This window comes from Poecilia reticulata, chromosome 23 (assembly GCF_904066995.2).
Source record: "Poecilia reticulata chromosome 23, P_reticulata-male-v2, whole genome shotgun sequence".
NCBI classification, from domain to species: Eukaryota; Metazoa; Chordata; class Actinopteri; order Cyprinodontiformes; family Poeciliidae; genus Poecilia; species Poecilia reticulata.
Window position 1 is genome coordinate 15,521,689 of NC_088852.1, and position 12,378 is coordinate 15,534,066.

Below are 12,378 nucleotides of genomic sequence, written 5' to 3' on the forward strand. Positions count from 1 at the left end.
AACCACTTGTTTAACAACAAAACATGGCAGAATATTGTTAAATACTTCCAATTACTAGGTATTCGGTTTTCTTTGTTAATACGTAATGAAAATTAGTTTTATTTATGTAATTTCTTTGAACCCTGTCGACCCCACTAAGGGACAAGGGTGTATAGAAAATGGATGGATGTAATTTCTTTGTAGTATTTCAGGCACATGTGAAGACAGCTATTAAGTCCAAGCAGCGTGGTCACGTTGAGCGCTGTTATGTTTGGGGGGAGTGACTGAGGTTGACTGAGAACTGCGGCTCGTCTGGGCTCTGCATCCTGTTGTGAAAGTGCGAGTAAGATTACATTTGCATGTCCTTTTCCTAAAACGCGCCAAAAGTGAACAAAAACCCTAATTAGCCACATTTGCATTTGTTGAGGAAATTATCGAGCTAATAAGAAGCTTGCTTTACTCGTTGGTCGTTCCTCTGTCATTCATTCCTTGTGCAGGCCGCCTGCTGCTTCTTTGTTAGAGCCACAGCTAGCTTTAGCACATGTTGGTAATGGCTGAACCAAATTATCACGGAGAAATAGCCTAGTAGCCCACTTCGTCTTTCCGTTACAGCTTTTTTACTGCCATATCTTTAACCGGGCATGATATTTGCACAGACATTACTCTTCATCACAATCAAATGACACACAAACATGAGTTTCCGGTATTGTATTTTAGGACTCAATCTCTTAAGGCTTCAAGCCACGTTTCGTGTTTCTCAAATCCTCAAACGTGCCAACAGGTATTTTACCAACTAGAGCATGCGCGCGCACTCAGATCTCCTTTTTATGATAGTCAAACTACACAATTATGGTCTCCAATCACATTGGTGATGGATTCTCGTACAAGAATAAAAACAATAAAAGTAAACTAGCTCCTTGTTTATTGTTTTTCATTTGTAGAATAGTTATGCTCCATGTATAAATGTATGTGCTTAATGTATAGAGACCAGGGAAAGTCTGTCAAAATGCTCAAATCGGTTTTAGTGTGGACCCTAAGTTATTACTGCTGGCTAAATATTACACTCAATTTATTGTGATATATATGTTACACTAATTGAAATTGCGGAGATGATAGTGATTTAAAATATTGTGAAGCTTTCCTAACATGAGTTAGGAAGGAACATGCAGTTTGATAATCTTTTTTTTTTTATCTGAGGGAAAGAATCAGAGTCAGCATGTCAAAACGTGAGAGAAAATCTGTAATCAGCATTGGCCAGGAAAAACTTGATTGGTGCACCTCTAGTTGGAACAGTTTAAATTTACTCAAATTGCTCAAAAAATGTTAGCTTTTGTAATAGGATTCAAAATTGGATATGCACTGATTGGAAGTTTGGTTTCTGATCTGAATCTTGCAAAGCGTTGACTGACTGCAGTGATTCTACACTACTGGAAAACAGATGAACTTTAGAGTTGTCTTGCTTTATTTACAGTTGATTTTTAACATTTCTAACATTTAGTTTTTTTTTCTCCAGCGGCGCGGGTGCTGCTGTGTGTGCGTGCCGTGTGTGTGCGAGGTGTGTTTGCTTGCAGAACCAGTTCCAACATGAAGAGAGGCAAGAAGACAGATGATACGTCTGCTGATGGGGAGAATGATGCAGGCTCTGGTACCACAACACAAAAAATTGCAGTTCCCAATAGAGATTTCATGAAAAGGGGGGGGAAAAAAAACACTAAAATATTTATCCTTTTATGATCTCCCTTCAGCTTCTGCAAAAAAAGCCAAGAAATCCAAGGAACCAGAAGCCCCAGTATTGTACGTAGACACCCCTGACAAAATGACGAGCAAAGATGGCCGTAGCGCCAACATGAAGATCACCTCCTGGAACGTAGACGGGCTCAGGGCGTGGGTGAAAAAGAAGGGACTGGATGTGAGTTTGCAATAAAAGTTCACTCAGTCTTATAAAATAAAAAAAGAACTAAATAAAAGCTGATTATCATGCTTGTCATTCCCAGTGGGTGCGTGAGGAGGCGCCAGATGTTCTGTGCCTCCAAGAGACAAAGTGTTCAGAGAAAGCCCTTCCTGTCGAGATCACGTCCATGCCTGAGTACCCCCACAAATACTGGGCTGCATCCAATGACAAGGAGGGCTACAGTGGTGTAGCCATGCTGTGCAAGACTGAACCTCTCAAAGTTACTTATGGAATTGGTGAGTAATGGGTTGTTCTGTTGATGCTTAGTTTAGACCTGTGGTTTTCTGTTTTAGTCCTCAGGACCTACTGCTGTTTGGAATGTTTTGTTTCTGGACTTTGGAAAAGATGACTGAAAAAAAAAAAATCTAATTCTCCAGGCAAAGAGGAGCATGATAAGGAGGGGCGCGTCATCACAGCCGAGTTCCCCAACTTCTACCTCGTGACGGCCTACGTCCCCAACGCGAGCAGAGGCCTCGTTCGCCTAGATTACCGCAAAACCTGGGACACAGACTTCCGAGCTTACCTGAGCGAGCTCGACATCCAGAAGCCCCTGGTGCTGTGCGGCGATCTCAACGTCGCGCACCAGGAGATCGACTTGAAGAACCCGAAGGGCAACAAGAAGAACGCAGGATTCACCCCGGAGGAGCGCGAAGGGTTCAGCCAGCTGCTGGAGGCCGGCTTCGTGGACAGCTTCCGTGAGCTGTACCCGGACCGGGCCAACGCCTACACCTTCTGGACCTACATGATGAACTCCCGCTCCAAGAACGTGGGCTGGCGGCTCGACTATTTCCTGCTCTCGTCTTCCCTGCTGCCAGGCCTGTGCGATAGTAAGATCCGTAACAAGGCGATGGGGAGCGACCACTGCCCCATTACTCTCCACATAGCTGTGTGAATCACCACATCTGATGATAATCCAACTTTTACTGTCTTTTTTTTTTTTGTTCCAAATTGTCTCAACTGTATCAGCTATTGTGTGGAAGTCTGGAGTGGTACCCAGTCTCACTGTTAGTAGAGTTGCCCTGTAGCTTAGTAGTTTTCTTTAAATGTTCCACAACATAGATCATGTCTTATTACCCAAACTACTTTCATAAAATCCATGATATACATCCAAGGTCTGCACACATGCAACACTAAACACACTGTTAAGCTAATTTTCATGATGTTTCTGTTACCGACTGAAACTGATCCACTGCTGTAAAAGGAAACCTAACATGGTTTAAGCTCCCTTCTTGTATCTTGTTATATTTTTTATGTGAAACTTGCTTACACTCTCAAATAAAGACTCTTTATTTCCAGATTTTGAGTTGCACTTTTCTTAGCTCAATGGGTTTTATTGGTAACAAATAGGGAGGGGTGCACCAATTGCAGTTTTCCAGCCAATTGCCAATCTTTATGTCAGACCTGCCATTACCAATTACTTTAATCTTAAATGTTGCTAAACATAGCAAGTTGCTGAGTTGGCAACAGTGGGGTGACTATTGTTAAATGCAGACATGTCCTGGTGGCTGGACTGTCAGTGAAACCTGTTTCACAGGAGAAGGAGGACAGTGGTTTATTTTTAGACCTTTGTTGAGGTAGACAAGATGAGGGGATAAGTTTGGAAATTGGCGCCGATAAATTGGTGTACCCCCATTAGCAAAGGACTTGCTTGTAAGAAATGGCTGACCGTATAGACTTGCATTAGATTCACACCATGGTTACAGGACAATTGGCAACAATGTGAGAAAAGCTTTAAAATAAACAAATGTAAAAAACCATTTGGGGAGGAATTCTGACCAGGCTCTAAGTGCCAGTTGGTTCTTTTGAGCTACTTGGCACTTGTAAATGTCAGGAGTTTGCTAAGTGAAACAGTTTTAGTAATGAAAAACAAGACTTCTGTGACAAAGTATCTTCTGAGTTAAAAGTGTTGGGAAGCAAGGTGGAGGATCTGTCATGCTGTGAACTCTGAAAATAGATTCAATAAAATCATTTGCCTTCCATTAAGAGAATTGTCCAAGTGGCCACACTTCTCCAGCCTAAATGCAAACCTTCTTCCAAGGTGATACCAGAGAAAGGAGCCTAGGATGCTACAGATCGTCCAGAATTCTGGATCATCCAGAACGTTGGTTCTCAAACTTTTCCCGAGTAACACCTCAACTAATATGTAAAAGTTTTGATTTTGTATAGTGAAATTAAAACTTGGATTTCATCCAACATTCTCAACTACACTTTCACTCTTCAAGTGGATTCTGTTGAAAGCATTTCTGCCAGAACAGCTCGTGTTTTAGGTAGGTTTTATTAGCTCTGCAACACAGACAATTATCTCTGTTGTGAACCAGATTAGAAGACCACAGTGTGAGAACCTTCAGAGAAACTGCGAAGAAATACATCTAAACCTTGTAAAATGTTAACGGAACGGACTAAGGACCTTCCTACTGTTGTTGCCCTGCCTTGAGGTACAAATATGTGACATTGGTCACTTAAAATTTCACAGAACAAACTCAGTGAAATTTATCATGAGTGGTGTTACTCTACTGTAATTGATAATTATATTTAAGACCTTTCACCCCCATTTCCCAGTGATACTACAAAGTTAGTAGGTGTATTTATGACAGATGTGTCCTCAGATGAGTTTTAAGATGATAAGACTGCCTGAAACCCTTTCCACACTCTAAACACAGATACGGTTTTTCTCCAGAGTGCGTCCGCTGGTGTCTCTTTAGCCGGTTGGCACTCAGAAAGCTCTTGTCGCATTCAGAGCAGGAGTATGGCCGGGCCCCGGTGTGGTAGCGCAGATGGATGGTCAGGTAGCAGGACTGGGTGAATTTCTTGCCACAGTGGGGACACTGGAATGGCTTGTGGCCCGTGTGGAAGCGCTCGTGCTTTAAGAGCTCTGCATGAGAGAAGAAACCCTTGCCGCAGTCAGAGCAAAGGTACGGCCTCTCGCCCGAATGCGTCAGCTCGTGTCTGACCAAGGTGGCCTTGTACACAAAGCTCTTGTCGCACTGCGAGCAGCGGAAGACGTTTTCCCTGGTGTGGCAGCGCTCATGTTTCTTCATGTTGCGCTCCCTCTTGAAACTCTTGCCGCAGAACGAGCACATGAAGGGCATTTCTTCAGAGTGGATCTTCATGTGGCTCAACAGGCCGCCCTTATAGAGGAAGCCCTTCCCACACTGCGTGCATATGTGCGGCCGCTCTCGTTGGTGCGTCCGTTGGTGTGCGGTGAGAGCCGCTCGGTATGGAAAACTCTTCCCACAGTTGCAGCTGTGAGGTTTTTCCTCTTTGTGGGTAAGGATGTGCTTGTTCAGGTGTCTTTCACAGCTAAAGCCCAGGTTGCAGTGAGAGCACTTAAACGAGTCTTCCACTTCGCCAGCGTCCACTCCGTGGGTCTTGAGGTGCTTCACCAATGCAGCCTTCCAGCTGAACGTCTGACCGCACTCTGAACACTGGTAGTCCCCATCCTCTAAGTGGTCGCTCTTGTGCCTGGCGTGTTCCGTTGCCGACTTGAAGAGCTCCCCGCAGATCAGACACGACAACTTGTTTCCGGACGAGTGTGTCTGCTTATGCCTCTCCAGTGACTGTTTGAAGGAGAACTGCCGTCCACACTGGGAGCATGAAAACGGCTGTTCGCCTGTGTGCACGCGCTGGTGGGCTTTCAGTAAGGAGTGGAACCTGAAGACCTTCCCACAATCTGCACAGCTTAGGTGTCTGTGTTGATCTGCGGCATCAGTGGGGTGAACCTTATTGATGTGCTGCAGGACCTGCCCTTCCTCAGAGTCCTGGAAGGAGCATTGAGGACAGGAGAAAGCAACTACTGAGGCATCTGCTGGAGAACCTGGTGGTGCACAAAGCAACGAGTTTACATATAAATACAAGCAAATACTTTCCGTTGTTCACAAGAACTTGCAATCAGAGGTAGCTTTTACAGGTTCTCAAGAAAATAAACAACAACTACCAAGCTAAGTACACAGCAAGATTAAACCAATTTGAATTTAATTTAGTACTCATTTACATTTCAGTGGCTGTCTGGAGATAAGATTTTCCTTTAGCAGGCTTAGTTGTTTTTGGGTATCAAATACCAATCTTGTGTTTCACACCTTGTGGATGTTCTACACCTACAAAACAGGCTGGTAAGCAGAAGATTGATGACACTCTTAATTTAATTTTACTTTACATCTAATGAAACACTTCAGTAATTTGCAAAGCAGCAGAGTAGCAGTAACACTGGTACTGTGACTGTAAAGGCAAGTTAGAACATGAGATCTTATCAGGGAACTGGTTGTCTAAGTGACTATTGGAAGCTACAGAAGCCAAATTTCATAGACCTTTCATAAACATTCACTTTCCAGGATAATGTCATGGTTATGAAGAAAAAAATCCAGAACAGAACTTCTTAAAACTACTCACTTTCACCGCCTTGTTTCGAGACCAAAGGCGATCCATAGGAGTGCTCCGAGCTGAAACAGAAGAATAATGATCATTAATTTTTAAAGTCTACAGTTAATTGGACTTTAAAAAGTGCCAATGTGACAATGTAAAGTCAAGGACATCAAAGACCAACACAAAGGAGAGGTGATTTTACCTGACGATAGGTAAAGGTCTCAGTGATGAGGGATTCGCCCTGCTGCACTTGTTCCTTTGATTAGTGGCCATGTGCATCTGTAAATGTATCGCCTGGATCTTCATTGTGGGTCGACGTTTGCGTCCACTTGTGCGGACATTTGGTGGTTTGACTCCGTTGTCTCGTATGGATTCAGAGAATGGGCGATCGCCCGTTTCCACAGGACAGTCTGGATCTGTGTGTTCAGCACTCGCTTCGTTGACATCTGCAGCCTCGTCGGTTTCTGGCAAGCCCTCCAAGCCTTCTTTGAGTTTGTCCGAGCTGCCATCATCAGAGTGAGTCTTTAAGTGGCTTGCGAGGGCCAGCTGACAGCTAAATTCCACGCTGCAGAGATGGCACGAGTGCACGCCATCTTCGGTGTGTGTTTGCCTGTGCGGCATGCAGGCCGTGTCCACGCAGTCATACGTGCGTCCCTTTCTGTGTGTGCGTCTGTGTCTGTCGAGGGACTGCCTAAAGGAGAAGCAGCGGCCGCAGTCGGTGCAGCGGTGGGGGCGTTCTCCCGTGTGGATGACGCTGTGTGCCAGCAGCGAGGAGGCAAACTTAAATTTCTTCTCACAGTGGGGGCAGTCATGCGGTCCTGTGGCAGCTTTGTGTTGAGAAGAGGATGGAAGTTCGGTCGCTTCTCTTTCTGGCTCTTCTTCGCTCGTCTTCTTCAAATACACAACCACAGAACATTCTCCTACTGTGTCTTCTCTTCCTTCAAAGCAGTTTTCTTCTGTCACCACTTCAACGTTGGAGCTCGCCTCTATTTCAACCTCAGAGTAATCAGAAACTGTAACTATTTCCGCCATTTCTGGTGCAGGTTGTGTTTCGACGTAGAGGTCTTGAAGTGGGTCCGACTGGTCGGGTTGTTCGCTGGTTTCCGCCAGTCTTCTCGGGGGAAGGGCAGAAAGTGAGGAAGAGATGTTGTCGCCCATACTAGCAGGTGGAACTGCATGAAAAGGAATGAAGCAGAACCGTAAGTGTAGCTTATACGGTTTACAAAGACGCTGTCAAAAGAAGCGACCTACCATGTTGGTCTAAATGCCCAAGGTTCTTGTGGTGCTGCAGTAGATTTTTCAGGTCTGTGGGTTCAGAGACGGTCTGCAAACAGTCTTCCAACAGAGAGCACTCCGCTCCAAGCCAGGACACAGTCTGAGAAAAACATCTGACATCAATATTCACACTATTTAACTTGAAAAACTTGTAAGGTCTCATTTTATAAGGATATTAGGACCCCTCTACCTTGATGTATGACGCTTTGTCAATCAGGAAGATAGAAGAAATAATTTCATCTCATAGCATCTTAAAGCAGAAGTATTATGTAAAATCCACTTCTTTGAACTTTACATCACATTATAATGTTATTCTCTCATCAAAAACGTAGATGGATTGTTGCCTTGAATCTTTCATTCATGTTTGAGAAATGTTTTAATCTCCCATGGCAACCATTCAGCTGTACAAAATGCCTGGTTGGACCTAGCGCTGCCTTTGAGATGAAGCTCCTGCATTTTTACTGGTGCAAGGCTGTTAAAGGGTTAATAGAGCAGCGATGTGATGACTTTCTGAAGACAGAGTTTCAAAAAGAGCAGGAGGTTTTAAAGAGATAGAAACCCAAATTCAAGACATTAAATAAAGGAAAATTTTAAAGTAATTTTTGATATACGTATATAGTTACTTTATTGTGGTATAAAATGGCACTATGTGCCCAGAAAATAAATAATAAAGCCCCTTTAATAATGCCCTTGCACTGAGCATGGCATATCAAATATAGTTATTGCAGTGATGCTGTTAGTTTCGTCCACCATCTATAAACTTATGCAATAAAATCTAGTTTCTTTAATTGGAATCCTACTTCATGTTCTACAGTTCTCTGGTGCAGTTCGATAATTGCAGGTGCAATTCGTGTTTAGGCTCACCTGCTCCAGGTCAGGGACCGGAACCAGCTGAAACAGTCGGCAGAGAAACTCTGCAAACAGTGTCTGCAGGTCACTGTCGTACTGAGGGCCATACTCTGCAGGGAAGATGTCCTTTAAAGCAAAGAAACTATGGTGAAAAACAAAGCAAATGTGGAAAAAGAAATAAAATTCAGAGCTTTTCTGCTTTTTCGAAAGTATTAGGATATATGGTGGCACCGCACACGACAGCCGGTACCGTCATGAAATATAGGAGTTATTTTCTTGACTCCCCTTGATGGATAGCCTCAAACCGGTAATCACTATGAAGTGGAAGGGGTAATTTGGAATTGCAGAACGGGAGTGACGTAGTGATGCGGTAAATTGCACAAACAGCGGCACAAGTCCAAAGACGGAGAGCAGAACAACCGGATGCCGATTCAGATAATAACACGTTGAGATTGGTGAACAACAGTTTCTTGCTCGGGGCCTGACACACATCTTTATACTACATGCCAGAAGCCACAACCCTTTGGTTACAAAATCCCAACTTCATGTTGGCCCATGATCTCAGCTGATCTGCTGCAATGATGTAAAAGGACGAAGCGAACCATAAATGTTTTTGCTGTTGTTGTTGTTGAACAATAAAAATGACTTGAAGCTCACCAGGTACTTTTCTGTACCTTTCATTGAACTTAGTAAATACTAAGTCTCTTCATAATATGGCTAGATTCCTGAGAGCATCCAGTAAATTCTGGGAAGTTACAAAGAAAGTGTCTGGTAAATTCTGGGAATACAATCACAAGTTCTGGGAAACTCCACAGGCCAAGAAAGTGAACCACAAATTCTGGGAAAGCGACCAGTAAAGATTTCTTAGAAAGTTTGCCCAAATCCCCTGGTATGTTCCGGATTGTACCTGCTAAATTACATGAACGTTCTGAAAAGTGCCTGATAAGAGTCAAGTAAGTTCCAGAAAGCACCCACTTTGAAGTAACATACAAGATCCAATGTTTAAGGCTGTTCAATAACCATTAATTATATATATTTATAACTATAAAAACTCAAAAAAGGAGCTTGCAGACAGCTGGATTCCACAATGCATCAAATGTTCCAACATTTGATGTATTGTGGAAACATTTGTCAAAGAGGAACAAGTGTAAAGTCTTACCATGAAAAAGTGTTTTCTTTTTTCCGGATCTTTGAGAAGAATTTGAATCAACTCAAGAAAATTCATTTTCACCGACTCGTCATCTGATTCTCTTATCTGAAACATGGAGAATGTAACTTTAAATTTAACACAATCGGTATGTAAAACAGGATTAAAAGGAAAAATGACTATGGTAAAAGGTAAGTAAAAGTTTTTACCAGTGTGGGATGTGGGGATGTCATCTTCTCCAGGTAAGACAGGATCATCTCACTGGAATGCTCATTACGGCATAACTCAATAATATACTGTAGCGGAGAAAAACTCAGTCACTTCCTATCACTTGTAACATCAGACTACAAAAACATTAAATTGTTTCTAAATGTTTGATAGATACCCAACCCATACTCACCCTAGCTCTTAACCCTAAATTCAGCTGAGTTCTATGTTTGTCCATCAGGAGCTCTGGGACCATGTCCACCACCAGCGACACAAAGTCTGACACCTTCCAGTAGCTCAGAACGTCTCGTTTCCTCAACACCTGCCACATAGAGGCTGCCATGAGCTGCAGAGGGGGCACCAGGAGGCGCAGCGCTGCCAGGGGTAACGGTTCATCTAAAAACAGGCATAGAAATATATTATATGGTTAATTAAAAACATACAGGTCCTTCTCAAAAAATGTGCATATTGTGATAAAGTTCATTATTTTCCATAATTTAATGATAAAAATTTAACTGTCATATATTTTAGATCCATTGCACACCAACTGAAATATTTCAGGTCTTTTATTGATTTAATACTGATGATTTTGGCAAACAGCTCATGAAAACCCAAAATCCCTGTCTCAAAGAATTAGCATATTTCATCCGACCAATAAAAGAAATGTGTTTTAATACCAAAAAAGACAACCTTTCTGTGAAATTAACCTGAAAAATGAAATCTTCATCTCCATAAAGCTTTTCAGCAGATGGAAGCATGAAGGTCTCCAAAACCTCCTGATAGCTGCTGCATTGACCTGCCCTTGATAAAACACAGTAGACCAACACCAGCAGCCGACATGGCTCCCCAGACCATCCACTGACTGTGGGTACTTGACACTGGACTTCTGGCCTTTTTTGGCATTTCCTTCTCCCCAGTCTTCCTCCAGACTCTGACACCTTGATTTCCGAATGACATGCAAAATTTGCTTTCATCTGAATAAAGTACTTCGGACCACTGAGCAACAGTCCAGTGCTGCTTCTCTGTAGCCCAGGTCAGGCGCTTCTGCTGCTGTTTCTGGTTCAAAAGTGGCTTGACCTTTGACCTGGGGAATGCAGCACCTGTAGCCCATTTCCTGCACAGTGGCTCTGGATGTTTCTACTCCAGACTAAGTCCACTGCTTCCGCAGGTCCCACAAGGTCTGGAATCGGCCCTTCTCCACAATCTTCCTCAGGGTCCGGTCACCTCTTCTCGTTGTGCAGCGTTTTCTGCCACACTTTTTCCTTCCCACAGAGGTGCCTTGATACAGCACTCTGCGAACAGCCTATTCGTTCAGAAATTTCTCTCTGTGTCTTACCCTCTTGCTTTAGGGTGTCAACGATGACCTTCTGGACAGCAGTCAGGTCAGCAGTCTGACCCCCTGATTGTGGTTTTGATTAATGAACCAGGCTGGGAGTTTTTAAAAGCCTCAGGAATCTTTTGCAGGTGTTTAGAGTTACTTTGTTGATTCAGATGATGAGGTTAATTGCTCGTTCAGAGAATCTTTTCATGATGTGCTAATTTTTTGAGACAGGGATTTTGGGTTTTCATGAGCTGTATGTCAAAATCATCAGTATTAAAACAATAAAAGACCTGAAATATTTCAGTTGGTGTGCAATGAATCTAAAATATATGACAGTTTAATTTTTATCGCTACATTATGGAAAATAAGGAACTTTATCACAATATGCAAAATTTTTTAGAAGGACCTGTATATTGTCTGTCTCACAAGAAAAGTACATGACACTGTCTTTCTGAAGTGTCCAGAAAGGGAAAGAATTTCCTCAGAATTCAGAGTCAGAATTCGGATTTTAAAATTAAGAATTATTATTTTCAGTAGCCCTAATCCCCTTCGAAACATACACAATTATAAATATTTGTTGCATTTAAAAGCTGTCTTTGAAAACATTCATTACTTGTAGAAAACAGATGGTTGTTCTGAATGCCTCCCATGAGGGTGTGTTCAATAACAGCAGTGTTATTAAAATGTTGCTAGTAGCATCGACGCTGCATTTTTAAGCCAAACTTGGCACACTGATAAGACATATACAGCTACATGTAAAGGCAGATACTAAATATTCAAAGTTAACGTTTTCATCACGCGCTTGACCCAAACAATGCGAACATACCGATGTAATAATATCAAAGACAAGCTATGGAAATTAGCTAATGGTTCAATTAAAGTTATGTTTATCCTTCTTGCTGTCATTAACTGTCCGTTTCCAACATATTAGTTTTCATCCACATTAGGTTCTTAAACAGACCAACCTCTGGGGATGTCCGTAAAAACGTCTGAGTCCATTTTCTTCTGCTGGGGTTGAAAAGTTTCAGTAGCTTTGATTAGCCTTCCAGCTAGCTGGCTAACCAGCTACCATACAATACGTGGTTTATCTTTTACAGAATCTGGACAACGCAGCTTTTAATACAGCGTCCAACTGCCGAAGCTTCAAGTTGAAGCTTCGGCAAAGATAGTTCTATAAATTTGCACACAATAAAATAAACGTTAATTTTATCACAGGGAGTAGTAATTAGAAAATTCTTCTTTGCTTTATTTATTGGCTAATTCTGACATTTTCCAGGTTGCTGCTGCCAT

General features: G+C 42.6%; 2 protein-coding genes across 4 annotated transcripts; one reads left to right on the plus strand and one right to left on the minus strand.

The window, feature by feature from the left end:
- Positions 1 to 166: 166 nt before the first annotated feature.
- On the plus strand, positions 167 to 3,227 carry apex1 (APEX nuclease (multifunctional DNA repair enzyme) 1). 2 transcript variants are annotated; one of them, XM_008401322.3, is made up of 5 exons: positions 167 to 322; positions 1,493 to 1,624; positions 1,725 to 1,888; positions 1,974 to 2,166; positions 2,308 to 3,227. In XM_008401322.3, the coding sequence occupies exons 2-5, from the start codon at positions 1,564 to 1,566 to the stop codon at positions 2,820 to 2,822; spliced, it is 933 nt and encodes a 310-aa protein (XP_008399544.1). In that variant the 5' UTR covers positions 167 to 322; positions 1,493 to 1,563; the 3' UTR covers positions 2,823 to 3,227. The 2 variants fall into 2 exon arrangements, with proteins under 2 accessions (XP_008399544.1, XP_008399545.1); XM_008401323.3 differs by having other exon boundaries at positions 186 to 316.
- A 959-nt stretch (positions 3,228 to 4,186) lies between these two features.
- Positions 4,187 to 12,351, minus strand: LOC103459607 (uncharacterized). 2 transcript variants are annotated; one of them, XM_008401321.3, is made up of 9 exons: positions 12,054 to 12,351; positions 9,961 to 10,163; positions 9,770 to 9,856; positions 9,573 to 9,668; positions 8,429 to 8,539; positions 7,541 to 7,664; positions 6,492 to 7,461; positions 6,317 to 6,366; positions 4,187 to 5,744 (listed from the first exon to the last, which is right to left on the minus strand). In XM_008401321.3, exons 1-9 carry the CDS (start codon positions 12,085 to 12,087, stop codon positions 4,516 to 4,518), a joined length of 2,904 nt encoding a protein of 967 aa, XP_008399543.2. In that variant the 5' UTR covers positions 12,088 to 12,351; the 3' UTR covers positions 4,187 to 4,515. The 2 variants fall into 2 exon arrangements, with proteins under 2 accessions (XP_008399543.2, XP_081459936.1); XM_081603810.1 differs by lacking the exon at positions 12,054 to 12,351 and adding an exon at positions 11,104 to 11,355.
- Between the last annotated feature and the right edge of the window lie 27 nt (positions 12,352 to 12,378).